Here is a 21,053-nt window from a genome sequence, read left to right on the forward strand (position 1 = left end):
CATATTCACATTGTGTATGATTTGGCCAGCAATATGCCAATAGTGACCTAACTTGCTCAGTTGTTGAAAGCTCTGAACAGAACTTGGGAATAAATCTTCAGGAGTTTGTGACCTAACTTGCTCATGATTTGCTGGAAAGAAAATTTGACAATTTGATTTCTTACACTTCACTTTTTCGTTTAGTATTAGTTGTTTGCTTGTTGATTATAGACTTCGGTCCATTTCTGTTCAGAATGGCCTCAAGCACTCATCGTGTGCCTTCATATGTTCTAGTGCAAAGTTCTTTGGGTGTCTTTCACATTTTCTGATTGTTAGCTAGTGGAACAGCCATTAATGCGAGCAAAAAAAAAAACATGGCTACAGTTGTCATTTGTTTATTCTTTTAATGTCTTGGCAGTTCATATATAATGACAGAGTGTTCGCATAGCACCTACTCTCACCTAATAAAAGCTTTAGTTTTTCAAATTTCATGAGCTTTTTTTGTCAATCAGACCGTATAGATATGATCAAGTATTATTTAGTAGAAAACAACTTTTGGATCTTGTGATTATAGCATACATATAGGTTTTTTAAGACCTTTAAAAATTAACGGCTCACAATGTATCAAAATTTTATGACTTAAAAAATCCTATTTTTATGTCCCCAAACCATGATATAAAGCATAATTCCCATCAAATAAACTATATTGAGTACATCCATATGGTCTGATTGAGAAGATACAACCTACAACTATGATTTTTAGTATGCGGGGAGCAGGGGATACTGGAGTGCCATAGAATTACTATATATATAGTTTGGGTTAAGAAACAAACTGCTCTGCTTGTGGTTTTGCTCATCCTGGACTCATTCACGATCAGGTCATTTAGATGGCAAGCCCAGCCACGGGCTGCTTGTTAAGCATAAACAAGTCCAGCACTAGTGTTTGGCAGCTGTGCATTGGAATGAAAACATTGTTTCAGTGTTACCAAAATATTGATTTGCTGATGTATGATGTTGAGAGATGGAGTTGCCATAAACATCCTGTTGTGAATGGTGTTGGGCTGTCAACACCATTCTCAATTCTCAATGCATTGTTTAAGCAATACTATTGCTTTCAAAGAGCACGAGAGCATGAGATCATGGGAAAACCTCAACACAACATCCGATTCAAGGCTCCCAAACATAGCTTTATTAGTTGTTCATATATTAATATATGATTTCATTTTATACTTTTGTCTGTTTACTGTAGATACATTGTTTTTTTTTTTTTTTTTTGAAAGGAACAGAAGGACAGAGTAATTAGGTCCTCACGGTTGTTTTTTCACAAAACATGCTCCTTACATCATGAACAATTTGCAATTGAATCATATTTTGATCCGAAACACCATTAGATCCAACTTAAAATACTGATTCGAATCTGATCTGAATCCAGAAATTATCTGATTAATCGAATTTGAGTCGGATCCAAATACACATTCATATCTTGAAGGAGCAGTATCTGAAAATACTATGTTGGATTCAGATCAGTATCCAACTGTACATGATCCGTTTGCACCCGTACTAGCAAGTCACGAACCAAACTTGATGCTTGAACCCGGCAAGATCTGAGCATAAAATAGGACTTCGTTTATCTGGTGGGGTCTTCCTTATTTGGAAAAATATTTGACTATTTGCTACTGTCGTGAGTAAGAAACCCCCTACTTGGATCTTAGTCCGACTTTGGTGTTAGGTGTACTGTTATTCCCAAACGGGCTCCTGACCAAGTTCCCAAACTTCAATGTTTCTAAACTTTAGAATTCCGGAACCTGGCCTCCTTCCAGATAACTCCAAAAGCGCGACAATGTTTGTGATATGAGCATTCGTCCAAAAAATGATAGAAGAGGAGATGAAGAGGCGATATAGAAACGTCATTTGAGAGAGGAGAAGCAGGATTTGTGGAATCTGAATTCAAATAAGAATAGGAAAAGGAAGAAGCAGAAAAGCAGGAATTTTCAGGAATTCCAATTCTGAGAGGAGGTGAAGAAGAAGAAGAATTTGTTGGGTTCTGGTTCAAAAGAAGACATTGGGGATTCTAATTCAAAGAGAAGAAGAAGAAGAACTAGGGGAATCTTGATTCAAAGAGAAAAAGAAGAAGGAATTGGAGAATCCTAATGGAGGCAAGTGGGCTAGAGAGATGGAAGGCGGCCATAGTGAATTTGACGGAAATGGGGACGACCCTCGATTCCCTTCAGAAGGTTCTGGTAAAGAAGGCGGTTTTCGTCGATGACGAATCGTTTGCTCAGGCGACCCTCGTTTCCGATCAGGCTCGGACCATCAAGGTATACCCAATAGCTTCTGCGCCAAAATTTCCATTTTCGGTTCCTTCTGAAGTAAAATTATCGAATTGTGGGATTAGGAATCTAATAGGCTGTCATGGTTATCTTTGTTTTCTTGATTTTGGTCGACGAAGAACGAGTTCATTTTTGTCGTATTGTGATTGGATATAAAAGATGGACGTTGTCTTGGTTGGGGATAGATTTTCGTTATGTTGGTAGTGATTGTTTCTCCATAGAATTAATACATGTTGAGAATTGTCAAATTTTCTATCTGAATTATCTATAATCCACGCCTAGATTTCAAGAAAAAAAAGGTGAATTTTGTGTCTGTACTCTGTAATTACTTGTGAATTGTGATCCAAGGAGTCTGGAATCGAACTAGTCTTTCATAGATTCCTTCAATTGGAAAATGGCAGCATGTTATCGCATGTTTTAATTCATTCTGGTTCTACAATTTTGCCAGTTGTGATTGAAGAAGTGACTTGTTATAATATATTTAACCTGCAAATTTACTTTTGTTCTGCTTAGTTTTCCCACTTACTTACGGTAGCATTTGTGTTTTTGCTCAAACTGAGTTGTTATCACCAACTCTGTGTATCTTGTGATGTATAGTGTTGTTTGAGTTTCAATCCTTGCATTGTTTGAATGCCCATCTGCTCTGGTGATGTCAAAGAATCTTAGAAACAGTGAACTTTTGCAATTCCACTTCGTCAAATTTTATGAGGGTTTGAACGGATAGCTGAGATTGTGACATGATAACTTCTGAGATATGCCAGACCAGAAAAATTTCCAGTTGATGATTTGAGGCTAGGAATTTATTATTGATCCATCTTTTCTTTGTTAAGCTCATATTGGCAGTGTTGCAGACACTATTAGCAGTGTGATGGTGTCATTTACAAAAATAGGAGTCTGCCTTCATAATGACATGTTCCTCATCTTTTTCACAAAGCAATATATATGTTTGTGAGCTGTAATTTCGTGTCCTTACAGCGTTATTTTCTTTGAAGGAATTTATGACATGCTCATATATGGGTACATTTTGATCTTATGTGTTATTGACATGAGTACCAATTCCACTCGACTATATATTTGGATTCTACCTTATCATTGGAGCTATTGCATACACGGTCTAATTATAAGTAGGTTTTGCTCGGCAAGATCTTTTGCCTGTGATTTATTTACAAATTTTGGTCTTAAACATGTGGTTTTGCAGTTGGCTTGTCTAAGTTAAGCAGTGCCTGAATGATTCTTGATTTAATGATAACTCTCATATCTCTGTGTTTCCTCTGTCAGTGCATAACACAATTAATATCACAAGTAGGTGTTATATGCAGGCACTTGAACTAAGAGTACAAACTTTGGAGCGAGAACTTGATGCTGCAATCACAGCGGCTGCACGGGCTCGTTCAGAGAAGCGGCAGGCTGAAGCAGGGCAGAGAGCAGCTGAGTTTCATGCACAGGAACTCTCAAAAGAGCTTGAGAACACAACAAGTATGCTGTTACACTTTAATCTGATTCATCTATACCACATGCAGAGTTGTTACCAAATTCAGATTATTAGGAAGCTAAAGCTTCATTGTCAACAGCTGTATTTTATCAATATGGGCTGTTATTTTGCTAACTGGTTTTGAGTAAGAAATGTGATTCTTTTTCGGTGTTGTATGACTGACACATCAGTTGCATTCTTTTGCTGTCTCTAACTGATTTATATGTTCAAATGTTTCTATCAGTATTTCCACTGTGTTACATAACGTCAAATGCTCTTTGCATTTCTTTAACTGCATAACGATGCAACATTTGACGTGCAGTATGCTTCATCAAATTTTATAGAATATTTACATGCATGAAAACTGATATTGTGGCTTTTCTCTGGCTTAACAAAGAAGGAAAGAAAAAGGGGAAACACTGAATATGGAAAATGCTGTTGTGTGCATTGTTAAAGCTTATCACTAAAAAAAAATGAATATAAGAATCTTTTCTTTCTATATTTGACATGTTTGACTACCGTTATATGTTGTAAGATGACAAAAAGATATGGTTTTTGTTATATAAAATGTGAGGCTACAATATAAAGAGGGCCTTAGCGGTAGAAAACCACCCATCCCCCCTTTTGTGCCCTGCTTTCTCCTTAGTTGACCCCAGTGTTGTGAAAAGCGTTGAGGCGTAGCGAGGCGCTCCACCAAAAACCGAGGCGAAGCGTAAGCCTCGAGGCGTAAAGCGTAAGCCTCAAATATTTTTTTTGAAAATTTTAAAAAAATTATAAAAAATATCTAAAAATACAAATAAATAAAGAAATGCTTTATTGATGAAATAACAACCAATAAGAAATAGAAAATCTCAAATAAGTACTAAAAAATATGAGATTAACATATAAAAGTAATTAAAAACTGATTACATAACTTGAAAATATATGAGATTAACCAAAAAAAGTTAAAATATACTAAGAAACTGATTACATAACTGAAATAACTGGAAAATATATGAGATTAACCTACAAAAATTAAAATATATGAGATTATTCTAAAAAATATGAGATTAACATATAAAAGTAACTAAAAAAATGATTACATAACTGGAAAATATATGAGATTAACCAACAAAAGATAAAATATACTAAGAAACCGATTACATAACTGAAAAATATATGAGATTAACCAACAAAAGTTAAAATATATGAGATTATTCTAAAAAATATGAGATTAACATATAAAAGTAACTAAAAAACTGATTACATAACTGGAAAATATATGAGATTAACCAACAAAAATTAAAATATACTAAGAAACTGATTACATAACTAAAATAACTGGAAAATATATGAGATTAACCTACATAAGTTAAAATATATGAGATTATTCTAAAAAATATGAGATTAACATATAAAGTAACTAAAAACTGATTACATAACTGAAAAATACATGAGATTAACCAACAAAAGTTAAAATATACTAAGAAACTGATTACAGAACTGAAATAACTGGAAAATATATGAGATTAACCTACAAAAGTTAAAATATATGAGATTATTCTAAAACATATGAGATTAACATATAAAAGTAACTAAAAAACTGATTACATAACTGGAAAATATATGAGATTAACCAACAAAATTTAAAATATATTAAGAAATTAACTACATAACTGAAATAACAGAAAAATATACAAGATTAACCAACAAAAGTTAAAATATAGTAATATACTAAGAAACTGATTACATAACTGAAATAACTGGAAAATATATGAGATTAACCTACAAAAATCTTGTTCATCATGTCTCAGAAATCTTGTTGTAAAAAAAAAAAATGCGCCTTGAGGCAGAGAGGGTCACGCCTCAAGGCGAGGCACGCCTTTTGTGCCTCAAGGTGCGTTTTTGATAACATTCTAGTCCTATTTGTCTCTGAACTGCTATAAGAGCTGGTTGCATTACTTCATGGTGAAGAGCCATGAGAAAACTAGTTGAGCATATTTCTTCATACTTGTAGTTACGTTAGTGCCTTATGATTATTGAAATATTGTTTCTGTTAGCCTTTACAATGTGTACTTATGAACATGCTGGAGATTATTGAGTAGGAAAAATGATTAAACTGCTCTGGGATTAGGAAGTGTAGAAGTAATGCTTGTCATTAGTCAAATCAATTGGATGATTAAGGAGGTCGGTCAAATGAGAAAACAGGATTTTTGGAGGTTAATGCAAGATGGATGATGAAAACATGTCTCAAGAGATGGATACCAGGTAAGGTCACAGGAATAAATAAATACACTGAACATCTCGATGGATCTGTTTGTTTATCTGGATGATGGAAACATGTCTCAAGAGATGGATACCAGGTAAGATCAGAGGAATAAATAAATGGAATGAACATCTTGAGGGGTCTGTTTATTTATTTTTCAAGTCATCAGATCAAGTCAATAAAGAAACATCATTATTACTTCTATCCTTGTGTATGAGGTATGGATGTCAAACTGGGATTGTGTGACAAAGTAATGAATAATTGAGAGGGCTGGTGGCAAGGATGGACTCATGTTGAAGGATGGTATTCTGGAACATACAAAAAGGAAATTATTATTTATTTTATTAGTTTAGCATTATTAAGGATAAATGTCATTAATCCATATGGTTGACTTTTTGCTGCTTCCAATCCTCTCTCACCTTGTTAGCCCATACATTTAGGGGCATTAGAATGACATCTTCATCTTTGGCGTTTTTCTTTTTCAGCCAAAGATAATAATTCATTGATTTTGCAAATGCTAATTGTTAAAATATCTTGTCCTTTTCTTTTTGAACTACCAACGGGGAGATCAAGTAGAGAAAAATGAAAATGCAGCAATACAGGGCGTGAGGTGTAGCCACCACCACAAGTGTGAAATCTGGTGTCTATATCTTAAATAGTTGGAGAAATCTGGGCCTCGGCAGTGATTTCTATGCTAACCAATTATAATCTGCAAATTTTTTGCTATTTTGTGTCTTGGCATTTGCTACTAAAGATGAGGACTCCAGTTGACCAGATCTAAAGCACTTGTATGTGGCTAGAACCATGGTGATTTTCATTTCAAATTTGCTTTAAATGAACCGCTGAGGTGATTTGGTTCATAAAATGTGGCTTATGCTGCACATATTGAGAAGTATATGCCCAATTATGGACTTAGCTAAACCATTTAAGAAATTGTGTTGATATAAAGATAAATGATGTTTATACCTCTTTAAGGATTTCTCCGGAAGAATGCGATAGCTTTGCTGTTTTTATTGTCCCTTTGTGAGGCTGGTAATTTATACCTTTCAATTCTGTCAATAACTGCAATTCTGCTTTGTTAACCCTACGTGTCCTCTTCCTGCTTTTGCATACTGTAGTGAAAGAGGAGAAGTGCTGTTTTTTGAAATTCCTGCCTCTCGTTATGTTGTGCATAATGGTCCAGTAAGCTGACTTTGCACATTGTACTATGAACAGTCACTGCGTTCATCATCACGGTCAAATTATTATATTTTTGTTTGCTAGTATCATTGCTTTCCAGCCTGACCCTTGATCATCATATTATTGGAAAGTCTCATCTTATTTTCCCCTGTTTTAGTAATTGATCAAATTATCTGAATGACAGCGATGGTAAGCTAATATGCTTCTTGTAATCGTGCGTGATTGTAATCTCTCAACGCTCTAATACCTTTGTTTTATTTTGGTTCACAGAGGTGTTTGAACTTCACATGGAAGAGCTGAGGGCCAAGCAAGAGGTGATTGCAAGGAAAGATGATGAAATTAAAGTTTTGGATGCTATAATTCAAACATTAAGTGGGAAAGTATCCATTTCTGATGCTTATTGAATGCCTTTTACGGTGTTAAATGTCATAACTGGATTGGTGGAGTTGCACTGACTGAGGCTTTCACGTTCAAATCCCACCGGGACTTTTTCTTCCAGCCTTTTTAGGAGACAAAAAGGATAAGGAAAGAGAACACCTCACATAGGAACTTTAGATCATGGTCATGGTTCTGTTTTTCATAGCTTCTGTGATGAGAGGATGAGGGAAAGAAGAGGCTTCAATCACTCAGTATAATTATCTTTGTTGTTCATCTGGTTTTTGGAAGTACGGTAAAAAAAATACTGTTCAAACGTTTGATGTTTTAGCTTTTAAATAGACCAGGCTCTGTCTTCGGCACAAATAAATGAATTACCAGGCTGAGGAAAAAAAATTTAACCGTTTTTTTTCTCTCGAGGAGAAACCATCATTATGGTGCAGACTAGGGGTGTTAACGGGTCAGATCTGGTTCGGACCCATGTGGTCTGAAACCGGATCTGACTTGAGGTGCTGGTACCAGGTCCAACCTACCCAGTCCTATAAGGATTACATGAACAAGACCCGGTCCATACCCTATAAAATAATATTTTTTTCTCTCTTTTACATTTAAAAACCATGGATCTTAATCAGAATGTTTGGTATGAAATTTCACAAACCATACCTGGTTCCGGATACTAATTGGACCCTTTTGGTCCAATCGGATTTAATTGGACCTTCTTTATCACCAAACCCTGACTCTATAGGGTTTGGTACGGGTCCTGTTCAAACCCAACCCATTGACAATCTTGTTCAGACATCCTGGATACAGGCATAGAGGTGCGTGCCACTTTTAACTGTGGCCCTGTTTCAATGTCCTTAGTATAAAACTCTTTGGGAAACCCTCTCTTTGCCCACTAAGAAAGTCTACCCATTACCAACGAGGGCTTCGCTTGTCTGGCAGAGCAGTTAGTGCACGTCATCTTGTGTTGGGTCGTTGCAAATTCGAATCCCAATGGTATATGATTGTAACTGATAGGGGTCTAACTAACCCCAGCTTTCTCTGTAAAAAAATAGAAAAGTCTCCCCGTTGGCGGGTGCACCATAAGTCTTAAACTCGTGACATTCCTTAGCTTGAACCTTTAAGCCAACCCACCTAGCCGGGTGTGCGTAGTCCTTGTGGACAACCATTATTGACTCAATTGGTAATCTCTGGTTAATAGAGATATCCCATTCGTCACCAGGAATGCTTTTACAAGGGGGTGACCATGACATAGCATTAAAAAGCCCATTGAGTTCAGCCACTTTCCTCTGCTTCATGAAGTTGCTGGTTAATGCTTTTTACTCTTACAGAATAATACCACCATATGGCATGTTCAGGATTCAATATGGTTCTAACAGTGTGTGATCCAATACAACCATACCATGTAAAGCAGTGGAATTTTCAAGTGGGAATCCCTGATTATAATGTGCTATGTCTCCACCACAATCACCCAGCACCAAACTACTACTCTTTATCTTAAGGATCTTTGAAGGCTGAAACCTTTTGTGAGGACTCTTGTGGGGTCTTTGGGTGTACCCGCTCTTCCGCAAAGTCAGGATAGTGGTTTCTGGGTTTCCACTTTCCAGTGGTGTTCCTTTTTCTGCCTACCTGTGCGCGGCCCCATCTACTACACTTCTTTGTTTTGGCTCGTTGATGTCATGGGCTGAGCTTACTGTAGAGAGAGACCATAGCACGCAATGCAAACCAAACTCTCCACTGCGGTTTCCATTGATGTGTTAGCCTAAGAGGCTTCATTTCACTTCCCAGTGAGAAGCCTCCTGTTGCCACAGACTTAATGGCACGTGAAGTTTAACAATTCAAGTATGTTTTTCACATCATGACGAGAGACTTGACTAGGAACAAGGGCCAGTTTGCTTTTTCAGACATCTAATGCTTGGCAAAAAAAAAAGTTTGGTAGGCGATACGATGTGTGTAGTGTTAGGTGTATCAAGTACCAATACAACTGCAATCCCATCTAGAAGTAATTATTCCGATTATTATAAGGATGCCACAGGACATCAACATAACCAGGATTTCCAATAGGGCTCCTACTGAAACCAACTGATCATCACCACTTGGGGGTCGTCAAATGACAGATTCCTGGCAGCCGGACGGAAACTGTAGCAACACCTGTATCGGCCGGCCAATGTAGAATATCCTACAGGGTGTTCAAATTGCTCGGATCTGAGAATCAACCTCAGGCAAGAAACGACCTCACTAAAAGGGTGGATGAGATTTGAGATCTTGGCAACCAGACTTCCCCTAAAAGATTGCAATCTTTACCCTGGAGAAAAAGAAAAACATAAATACACGAGGTGGAAACCGATAGGGCCAACCGGTGCTCCAGATGATGCAGGATGTTTTTGGAGTTTAGGGGTCAAGCAGGAAGACTTTCCAACAATGTACTAATGTGCTAATAATAAGGCAGCCATTATAATATCCGCACCAAATTTGCATCATGACAGTTCTTTCAAGGACATATCAAGGCTCTAACAAAACCAAAATACACATTGCAGTTCATTGGTGCTTCCATCTTAATTCTTACATGATCAGACAGTCGAGAGTGAAAACAAATTGAAACAGATACCCAAGAGAAGACCATTACGATGACAACCCAGGCATGCCTCAGTTGCTGCCACCACCAAAGAGATACCCAAGAGAAGACCCACCACCTGGAGCTGAATGGACCCTTGTTGTAGGTCGATCCTGGATTCATCAAAATGCAAACCGGAAGTTTCATAAACAAAGGACAATCAAGGAAATGCAGAGGCAGAGCTCAAGGTATGGATGTTGATGACACTGATTACAATCGGTTCCACTGAAATGGTTTATGTTAAAAAAGCTGTATGAAGCATTTAAAATATAGATGACATTTGATGCAAGGGCATTCCAGTCTTCAAATGGGAAACAGGGGATGCTGGGGACAACCCACGAGACATCACTTGCAGGCATATCTCTCTTTATACAAAAAAGGAAATAGCAATCAGAGTGAGAACATCTATGTTGGGGAAATTAGAGAGCATCAATTTTACTGCATTGACAAAACAGAATTTGAATAGAAGCCATGGTAGTTGAGTTATTAATAACATATATTTTATACTTCTCATAGAGGATTAAAGACTCTTGTAACAGTAAAAACCATACCGTAATGAAGTTTCCGCTGTTTTGGCCGTCAGCTCGGAAATAGTTGTTGGAAGCATTTGAATGGATTCCAGCAGGGATCTGCTTCATGGTATCCACTTGCGGAGCAGAAGCAGTTGGTTTCGGGGTCGGCACATCGTTTGCAACCAAGCTGGGATTTTGTGCAGGTGGGGTATGGTTGGTGGCAGGCTTGGGGGGTTCACCGCTTCCAAACAGGTATCCAAGGGAACTTTGTCCACCTCCACTGCTCACTCCACGACCCATCTCCCCAAACTATATGAGACACACCCTGAATATGCAAAGATTCACAAAAATGCTGTCAACCAACAACCAATCAGGAGACTAAGATGCTCAAAAGATAATGTATTTCAAATCCCAGTGTTGAATGATCATAGAAATTACTGGCAGGATCAACCAGTAATTTCTGTGATTATGGGAGGCCAGAATTCAGTAAAGAAAGTCTCCAGTGTAAACGTGCTCATAAAGTTGGAAGGATGGACAATCAGAAAGGATCATAAAACAGACAAAAGTATGTGGTTGAAACACATGAAGTTCACACAACTGCAACAGTTATTGTTTCAAATGCAGACAAATTAATCTGTATTGTAAGTGACTATGCTAGGAATAAATTGGTCAACTCAATAAAGTTGTGTTAAAGTGTCTCCTCATTGGTTCAGAGAAAGGCCCAATGATTATGTTTAACATATGACCGGAGCAACCAATCTGGACCACCAGTTGTTGACAAAGTTAGAGACCAAGCACAAAATAGAGTTTGCATACATGACCCACATGCACATACTCTGGAACTCAAATCAGTGAACAGCACTAACATTGATCCTAAAATAGCACTTGGATGAATAGACTAAACCAAGTTGCTGAAGTCAATGAAAGAAGAGTAGAAGACACAGGATCAATTCCAACCAAGAATACAGCTAGACGCCACCTCTAACAATTACAAGAGCAGACCAAATCAATCCCACCCAATTCCTGAGCTACAGATCTGACCCGTGTCTCCCAAACACACCTCTGTGTATGGAGCTGCCTCCCTAACATGATAAAAAGATGTCAATGAAAGCAAGCCACCACCAAGCAGGCAAATAACTATATACCTATCAGCTGGATAGAGCAAAAACTGATCTTCCACCCGAGAAAGAAAATGTTGGAAAACACGGTTGAAAATCCAGGTGAGTATAAATTTAAGGAAAAGATTTAGCCAAAAATATATAACCACAAGAAATGAAAATTTGTCTCTGTAAATAGTTTAAAACTCTAAATTTCTAAACTTGCACTCTAAGACAAGCTAAAAGATACCAATCAGCAATACAACAATAAACCATCATTCCAGACAACCTACTAGGGATTCTTGAACTAGATTTTGGTGGCTTGACACATCAATGGAGCGCAGTTGCTTTCAAAATCAGTAACCTAACAAAATATCTGTTTGGAACTAAGTAGGTCCATTCCTGTGCAAGTTGCTCTTGCAGCAATGCCTTCATAAGCAGGCAAAGATCAATAAATGGACAATGCCAACCACCCAGAATTTTGAAGATACAAAAAACCATGACAATGACAAGCAGAAGAAACCCAACCACTGATGCCTAAACAAAAAATAATGTATTCCGTGCAAAAGCTCAAGCTCGCCAAAAAACATGGAATGAGTTGTACAAATAGAGATGTATCATAGTGTACACCAAGGGAGCGTTTGAATCGCCATCCACGGGATGCACCAAATGTGGGCGCCACACGCGTCCACACCCCCATGCAAATGCGGGATGCACCGACGCAATATTGGTGCATTCTGTGGACGCTTATTTGGCATCTGCCACTGCTCCATGCCCCCCATGGAACAGTGGCAGATGGACACTCTCGGACAAAGGAAACGGTTTTTTTGGGGCACGTGAACAGGGCAGGACAGTGTGTCCTGTCCTGTTCGTGGATGTCCCGGTGTATCCTGTCCTGTTCGTGGATGTCCCAGCGCATCCTGTCCACGTGCATCCCTGATTCAAACGCACCCTAAAGACCAGTGTTATCAAAAACACGCCTTGAGGCGCAAAAGGCGCGGCCCTCTGTGCCTCAAGGCGCAAGCCTGAGGCGCAAAAAAAAAATTACAACAAGACTTCTGAGCCATAATCAAAAAGAATTTTGTAGGTTAATCTCATATATTTTCCAGTTATTTCAGTTATGTAATAAGTTTCTTAGTATATTACTATATTACTATATTTTAACTTTTGTTGGTTAATCTCGTATATTTTTCAGTTATTTCAGTCATGTAATTAGTTTCTTAATATATTTTAACTTTTGTTGGTTAATTTCATATATTTTCAGTTATGTAATCAGTTTTTTAGTTACTTTTATATGTTAATCTCATATTTTTTAGAATAATCTCATATATTTTAACTTTTGTAGGTTAATCTCATATATTTTTCAGTTATTTCAGTTATGTAATCAGTTCTTAGTATATTTTAACTTTTGTTGGTTAATCCCATATATTTTTCAGTTATGTAATCAGTTTTTAGTTACTTTTATATGATAATCTCATATTTTTTAGAATAATCTCATATAATTTAACTTTTGTAGGTTAATCTCATATTTCCCAGTTATTTCAGTTATGTAATCAGTTTCTTAGTATATTTTAACTTTTATTGGTTAATCTCATATATTTTTCAGTTATGTAATCAGTTTTTTAGTTGCTTTTATATGTTAATCTCATATTTTTTAGAATAATCTCATATATTTTAACTTTTGTTGGTGAATCTCATATATTTTCCAGTTATGTAAACGGTTTCTTAGTATATTTTTTCTTTTATTGGTTAATCTCATATATTTTCCAGTTATGTAATCATTTTTTTAGTTACTTTTATATGTTAATCTCATATTTTTTAGAATAATCTCATATATTTTAACTTTTGTAGGTTAATCTCATATATTTTCCAGTTATTTCAGTTTTATAATAAGTTTCTTAGTATATTTTAACTTTTTTTGGTTAATCTCATATATTTTCCAATTATATAATCAGTTTTTAGTTACTTTTATATGTTAATCTCATATTTTTTAGTACTTATTTGAGATTTTCTATTTCTTATTGGTTGTTATTTCATCAATAAAGCATTTCTTTATTTATTTGTATTTTTAGATATTTTTTTATAATTTTTTTAAAAAAAATTTGAGGCTTACGCTTTACGCCTCGAGGCCTACGCCTCGCCTTGGTTTTTGGTGGAGCGCCTCGCTACTCAACACTTTTCACAACACTGCTAAAGACCTTATGGATCCACAGAAAATTCCAGAACTGCCAAACACATGGCTGAGAAATGATACCTTATTCACACACACAGACACAGATACACATGGGCTCACACACACAACATGAGTTGCATCGCTAGGGATTATATGTCAGATCCTCTACCAATCACCCATTCAAGACAATGGGATTTTGGCATGTCTTGATAAATTGGAAGAAATCTGACATGAAGGATACAAGATTTGGGATTTTAAGTGTTATAGTGTGTCAAGTTGAAAGTGTGTCAAAAGTTTTGGGGTTTGATGAATTTTCAACTTTAGCATTATTTATTTTACCCAATCAAATGATTTTAGTCGAATGGATAAGAGATTTCAGATAGATGATAAAGAGTGACAACACAAGTATCATTTTGGTGAAGTTTTATTTTATTTTCTTTTTTTTGGTTGTTAACCAAGCTGGATAATTAATCTAGTTATCTTTAATACAGCATAATAAAAAATAAAATATTTAAGGAAAAAAACCATGTTGATTAGAAAAAATATAAGTACTCGTTCTTCATATAGGTGCTATCAAAGGGTAATGCTCAAAGTGATCAAATCTTCCAATCCTTAAGAACGTACTCAAAATCAATAGGACATTTCTCCACATAATGAAGTAAACAAACATTTTCTTTAATTTTGCTTCAAATCAAATAGTTTCAGCACAGTATTCACTTTAAATATTTAATATACCTCTTCAAGTTTTATTGTAGGCTATTCTCTAGTGAATGATATATAGGAAAAGGGGAAGCTGCAACTGTTGCATGGTCCTAACACTTTTAAACTATGTAACATGGACACTTATGAAAGGTCAGCACACCTGCGTCCATGCAGGTGCAACACTTGGACACAGCTTATGCAATGTCAAGTGTGGTCAACCGCACTGGGATCAATTTCTGTCCAAAACTATACTCAGTTAACCCCAACCAAGTCCAGTTTTATCCATAGTATATACATAAATACACATATATACACAATATATATGATGTGTATCTTCCAGACCATTTATCTCCCAGACCTGTTTAAAAACACAATTTAGGAGTTTGTTGCTTAATCCCTCTGTAACCGGGACACGCCAAAATGGTTGGCATACACACATCGACACGGAGGCGGTACACACATCGATACGGAGGCGGGTAATGGACGCAGTGCAGGTACGCCGCAGGTCGGGTCCCACACTGATTCTGGTAGGGTCCAACTTAAACCCGAGCTTTTTTTTACATAAAGTCAAAAGGGTGTGGCCATTTTAGTCCTGCCGCCCCTCCCTCTTTCTCTACTCTCCCAAAACCCTCATTCTCCTCCTTGAGAGAGAGAGAGAGAGAGACTGAAAGGCGCCACCCCTCCATCTCTCTCTGCTCCTGAAACCCTCATCATCATCCATGGTAGAAGAAGCAGAGAGAGAGAGAGAGCACGAGCGTACCTCCCCTCCTCTTCTTCTTCTTCGTCTCGCTACAACAAACTGAGAGAGGAGAAGGGATACTGGAGAGAGAGAAGGGGCTCTTCCCCTTTTATAACTTGGTTTCATTGACCAGGTTTGGATCAACGAAGCTCAAAATGACTTTTTTTCAAAACTGGACCCAACTCGGATCCCATGTTCTCATGATTCAGACCCAAACTCTCTCTCTCTCTCTCTCTCTCTCTCTCTCTCTCTCTCTCTCTCTCTATATATATATATATATATATATATATATATATATATATATATATATATATATATATATATATATAGTCGTGTCCCTGTATCCTCATTTTTTGAAATTGTCATGTTGTATCCTTTGTAGCCATACCCGCACCCGTACCCAGTGGCATAGCTTAATCCAAGCTTGTAGATGTGTTTGTTATCGCTTATTAACTAAAAACCAAGCTTTGGATCGAATCAATTGAACAAAAATTCTTGATTTTTAGTTGATCAATTTTTTTGTGCAATACATACCATTGATTTTTCTTTTGAACCAAAAAAACAAAACATGACTAATAGGTGTTTTCTAATAAATAAAGCATAGAGATCACATCTATGGGGTTTAAAGTAAATAAAAAATATATGCAATTATGTTTTTTAAAGGGATCTAGGAGATAAATGGTCAGGAAGATACACATTACTCCATATATATATTCAAGATTGTATGTATTGTACCGTATCGTATGATACATATCATTACTATGGGAAATAACGATATGATACACACTTGTATCGTGATACGAGTATGTATCGTATGATACAGCCCTGTACCATACTGTATCGTACGATACAGCCCTATACCATAAATGAAAGGAAGTTCCAAGTGCTAGTGCCAGTGCAACAGCAAACTCATCTTGTGCTTCTAGTGTGGTACCTGGTGCTTAGTCATTGTGGGCCCATGTAAAAAAGTTGGGAAAATGTCCTGTAGTGAATTTGTTAATTGGCTTGTTATTGTCAGAAATTGTTAAGTTGTTAGTTGTTGCTTGTTGCTTTTTTTTCTTGTTGTTGAACCTTCAGTAAACTATTCTTATTTGTTTTTAGTTTGTTGTTAAATGTTAAATTTATTTATTGTTCTTGGAATTTAATTCTTTGAAATTTGTATTGATGTGAAATATATATATATATATATATAATTGTTGTGTTGTTAGCTTTGTACCCACAGCGGTGCCCGTGCCCGTACCCGTACCCGTGTGACATATAGGCCACATCATGTTTCACTGAACTTTGTATACAAACAACACACGATAATTGCTCACAGCCAAATACGACAATCTAATAACTTGCAGACTGAATATATTGACCACTTATAAACAGGAAATGGGTCAGGTTTGGAAGGAGTCCAGATCTAAAACTGGTCTGGTACACAAACATACCAGAACCCATACTTGTGTCAACACAAATACAGGATCCTGCCAAAAGTACCACTATTACATAGTAATCTTCCATCATCACCACCACCCCTCTTTTTTCTGTTCAATGAATCCATATTTTCAGATTTACATTCTATAAAATGTGATAAAGTGATCAAACAAACTGTCATGCTCCTGGTCAGTGACTTAATTGATTTTAAATATAAGCTTTCCTACATCCATTTTAGTAAATTGAGCTTTTTATTAGAACCTATAAGGATCAAGCATAATATGAGCTTAAATCATTAAGAATGAAAATAACATGAACAGTATAATAGGAATGATAAGATAATCACACCATAATAAAGTAATCACATTTCAATCAATTGAACTACCAAGCCATGACATACAATTGTAAACTACGGGCTACCACATTCAATGTGAAAGAAAAGTAAATACTAAATAGTAACAATATGGCTATGAGAAACAGTAAAACCAACGACATGGTGGAGGAAGTACACCATAATAAAGTAATCACATTTCAATCAATTGAACTACCAAGCCATGACATACAGTTGTGAACTATGAGCTACCACATTCAATGCAAAAGAAAAGTAAATCCTAAATAGTAACAATATAGCTATGAGAAAAAGTAAAACCATCCACATGGAGGAGGAAGCTATGCTTTTACTTATTAATTAAACATCAATTGTAAAAACCCAAAAAACATGGTTCGCATTACTGGGATTTAGTTCACACATTCGCAAACCATCATGCACACACACACATGCATGCATGTTCGTACACATCGATACCCAAATTTGACATGCATATGCACATGGACAATAAAATGAACAGAACCGAATGAATTGAAGAGAGATATGTGGGCCACAAATTGTGATCCAAAATGGAGAACTCTTGCAATTGGGGCAACAAGAATGCATTTTGAGTTAAACTTTATACATATTTAGGATGGATATAAATCCACTGTAATTTCATCAAAGCAAATTCACGAGTTCATAAATGAATCAGAACCTTATCAAGATAATTTATAACAACCCATATGCATGTAGAAATGATCAAGGAAAAATAAGGCATTGCAACAGCGTTGCAGCAGTCATTGTTTCACTGTGAATACAAATTATAAGCATGCTGTAATAATCCATATGCATGTAGAAATGATCAAGTAGAAATCAACTGTAATTTCATCAAAGCAAATTCATGAGTTCATAAATGAATCATAACCTTAGCAAGATAATTTATAACAAGCCATATGAATGTAGAAATGATCAAGGAAAAATAGAGCATTGCAATAGGCTATAGCATTGCAGCAGCCATTGTTTCACTGTGAATACAAATTATAAGCATGCTGTAATAATCTAACTAAAATTTTTTTAATATAACTTACACATTTTTACCTTCCAAAACTTAGTTTGACAAAAAAGCTGTTTCACCTTATTCGTCTAATAATTTCACATTGTTTATGATTTATCAAGGCTGTCAGCCTATTAGTAACACTTATTTGATTGTCTTAATCCCCCACTCAAAATTTTTAGTCAACTCTAGGGGTGTAAAATATGCATAGATGATCATATCCCAAGCAAACTTACAAACAGATTTCTGAAAGAAAATCCACGTATAAAATTTTAAACAAATAACTTAAATTACAAATGACCAAAAATTAAAAAACACAGCCATTCTTTAAAGGCCACCTTGCTTTTTTCTGCATATTTAGACGCACTCATGAATAGGTATTTCATCAAAAGCTACACATACGGTTCACCAGAAGAGGATAAACAAGTACTTAAATAGTAACAATAATTATATTTATGGAGAATACTAGAAAATAAGATGCTTATATATGAAAACAATCACAATAATGATAGTTGTAAAGCATATCTGAAAAACAGGACAGCTATCACTCAATGGTAGAGTCGAGCTTTAAAAAAAAACATAAACACCTATACAACACTATAAGGCATAAGAAATCAACAGGAAAAAAGGACAGAAAAGAATCCACCTCAAAGAGTGCCAACGTAAACTAAACAATACTTCAATAATGAATGTAACAATTGGCTTCTAACATGTTGCAGACAAAAATAGCAACAACCCATCAGATTAATATTAAACATCTAAAGGCATTATCGATGCTAAGGACAATTAACTATTGCATAACCATGTGAAAACTTCACGTCAATTAGGAAATATAAGAACTTTACCAACTTTAAGGTAACTCATGCTACTTTTATATCTTAAAAGAGATGCAAACATATAATAGATCAACATAAGATCAACATAAATAGTAAAAGCATCAATGGAGCCATACTTTTTCTGCAGCACAGAAATGACTTAATCACCAATTAGCCCTACCTACATATTTCCACACCAATATACCGCAGAAAGACAACTGCCAAGTGGTTGTAAAAATAAGTATTACAAAATTTCAACTTTCTAGTTGTGGTACTTTGTCATGCATACATGAAATTTATTTTCCTAGTCAACATCCTGTTCTCCATAGAAGTTCAGGTTAATCATCACGCAAGAAACACACATAAACCAAAATGGCACAAAAAGTTAAAAATCTGATCAATCTCTCAACCACAAGGTGCATAATACAAATTGGCTGATGAGAAAGAAAATGCCAACACACAAAAACTGCAGAGGAGAACTTTAGAGGTAGCAAGGACCAATAAAGAACAAATCACACAAAAATGTAGACCAGCAAACGAGGAAACATCAACGAAGATAAGATTGTTCCCCAGAATGATATTAAAAACAAAGTAACCTCTTTTTCCTTTTTCTGTTTGCGGAGTCCCAAAAGTCTTGGTGCTATACCCTGGACACAAAGTTATCTACACATCCACCAAGGAGATTCTTCAATTTTTTTTCCCCAACAACATTTCACCTCAAATAGTTTACCCTTCTCAACCCCTCATCACAAAAGGTAGAACAAACCCCAATTTATGGATTCCAAAAAGAATACACTAACGGACCAATGGCAGAAAGAATTTTACAGTATGCAGACCCTATTCCACAATGACCGCATTGAATGGGCCAAGGTATCGGCACCAAAGGTTATATATCAATAATTCCAAAGAGTCAGAGACCAATACAATGAATGCAGAATTTCACGTCAGAGGAGATCCTTCAATAGTTATACAAGCTACAAACGGGAAAAAGGACATTAGCATTCCCCTGGATCCCAGAGCACTCAGGAGGGCACCATCTCAAGTAGAGGAAAACGAAGCCGTGACAATCAAGTCTTAAAAGCCATTCAGCCTCGTTTACTTGTAACCACTCGATAACGAAATTTACCCAGAAAAGAAAGAGCAAGCAATGTAATACATTTCACGCTCTCAAGCAAAACTCCCAATTTCCGGCAGGAAAATCTCTTGTTGAGAAACCCTAGATCCAGATCCCTTCCAGATAAACTAAACCCTAACTATTCACGAAGATCATCACAACAACATCAAGATCAACAAGAAAAGCATTAAGAAACCAAAAAAAAAAAGCCCAAAAATCGCAATCTCGCATTCCCATCCGTAGAAACCCCAAATTCATTTGCAGGCAACTGATAAACAAGAAATCTATAGAATGCACAACACACGAAACGCATCCATGAAAGAGACAGTCGATCGAACCCCGAAACATTGCTTTCGATCAAAAGCTAAAACAAACTATAAAGAAAAACACTACCAAATTTTAGGGCAATTTTCATCAATCTCTAGCGAGAAAAAAGCTCACAGATTCAGACAACGAAAAAGGAGATCGATAATAGCGAAGACAAGCAACGGATCAGAGAGAGAGAGAGAGAGAGACCTCTGGCTTGCTGTAGGGCAGAGTTAAGGGGAGAAAGGGAAGAAAGAGATCGCCCTCCCCTCGTGGACGAGGAAGAAGAAGAAGAAGAGAGGGAGCGAGAGTGAGTAGAGTCCGGATCGGGTGCAACATGATTGCACAAAAATTTGTGCGTTAAGCATCCATCACCCTCCATCAGCTCTTGGGTCCCACACCTGACAGGCCCTGTCCCCAAGATGGAGGGTGATCAGGTGCTTAATGCAATTATATTGCACCTGATCTTTTCACGAATGAGTGGGGGTAATTACAGGGGTGAAAATGATATTTGTATCACAACGAGGGGGTTGGAAGGCGAGAAAAAAGATGAGCGGAAATTGAAAAAGGGGCACCGACAAATTCCCACTCAGCCGAAAATGACGTAAACGCACTTAGC

At 36.5% G+C, this 21,053-nt stretch overlaps 2 protein-coding genes across 2 annotated transcripts; one reads left to right on the forward strand and one right to left on the reverse strand.

Annotated features, from left to right (window-relative positions):
• The first annotated feature begins 1,836 nt into the window (after positions 1-1,836).
• On the forward strand, positions 1,837-7,975 carry LOC149813054 (uncharacterized). Its single transcript, XM_089991639.1, has 3 exons — positions 1,837-2,297; positions 3,629-3,785; positions 7,475-7,975. Exons 1-3 carry the CDS (start codon positions 2,130-2,132, stop codon positions 7,606-7,608), a joined length of 459 nt encoding a protein of 152 aa, XP_089847765.1. The 5' UTR covers positions 1,837-2,129; the 3' UTR covers positions 7,609-7,975.
• Positions 7,976-9,991: 2,016 nt separating this feature from the next.
• SPR1 (spiral1) lies at positions 9,992-20,763 on the reverse strand. The gene is made up of 3 exons (XM_089992446.1): positions 20,645-20,763; positions 10,745-11,030; positions 9,992-10,306 (listed from the first exon to the last, which is right to left on the reverse strand). The coding sequence occupies exons 2-3, from the start codon at positions 11,003-11,005 to the stop codon at positions 10,226-10,228; spliced, it is 342 nt and encodes a 113-aa protein (XP_089848572.1). The 5' UTR covers positions 11,006-11,030; positions 20,645-20,763; the 3' UTR covers positions 9,992-10,225.
• Between the last annotated feature and the right edge of the window lie 290 nt (positions 20,764-21,053).

The sequence above is a fragment of the Nuphar pumila genome, chromosome 16, assembly GCF_984573655.1.
Source record: "Nuphar pumila chromosome 16, dmNupPumi1.hap1.1, whole genome shotgun sequence".
In the NCBI taxonomy this organism is placed as follows: Eukaryota; Viridiplantae; Streptophyta; class Magnoliopsida; order Nymphaeales; family Nymphaeaceae; genus Nuphar; species Nuphar pumila.

Bases quoted from the DNA above. Each gene is read 5' to 3' on its own strand.
- LOC149813054 (XM_089991639.1), top strand. From the start codon at position 2,130: ATGGAGGCAAGTGGGCTAGAGAGATGGAAGGCGGCCATAGTGAATTTG. The intron at 2,298-3,628 runs GTATACCCAATA...TGTTATATGCAG, and splicing joins ATCAGGCTCGGACCATCAAG to GCACTTGAACTAAGAGTACA. The intron at 3,786-7,474 runs GTATGCTGTTAC...TTTGGTTCACAG, and splicing joins AGAGCTTGAGAACACAACAA to AGGTGTTTGAACTTCACATG.
- SPR1 (XM_089992446.1), bottom strand. From the start codon at position 11,005: ATGGGTCGTGGAGTGAGCAGTGGAGGTGGACAAAGTTCCCTTGGATAC. The intron at 10,307-10,744 runs GTATGGTTTTTA...TGATGAATCCAG, and splicing joins ACAGCGGAAACTTCATTACG to GATCGACCTACAACAAGGGT.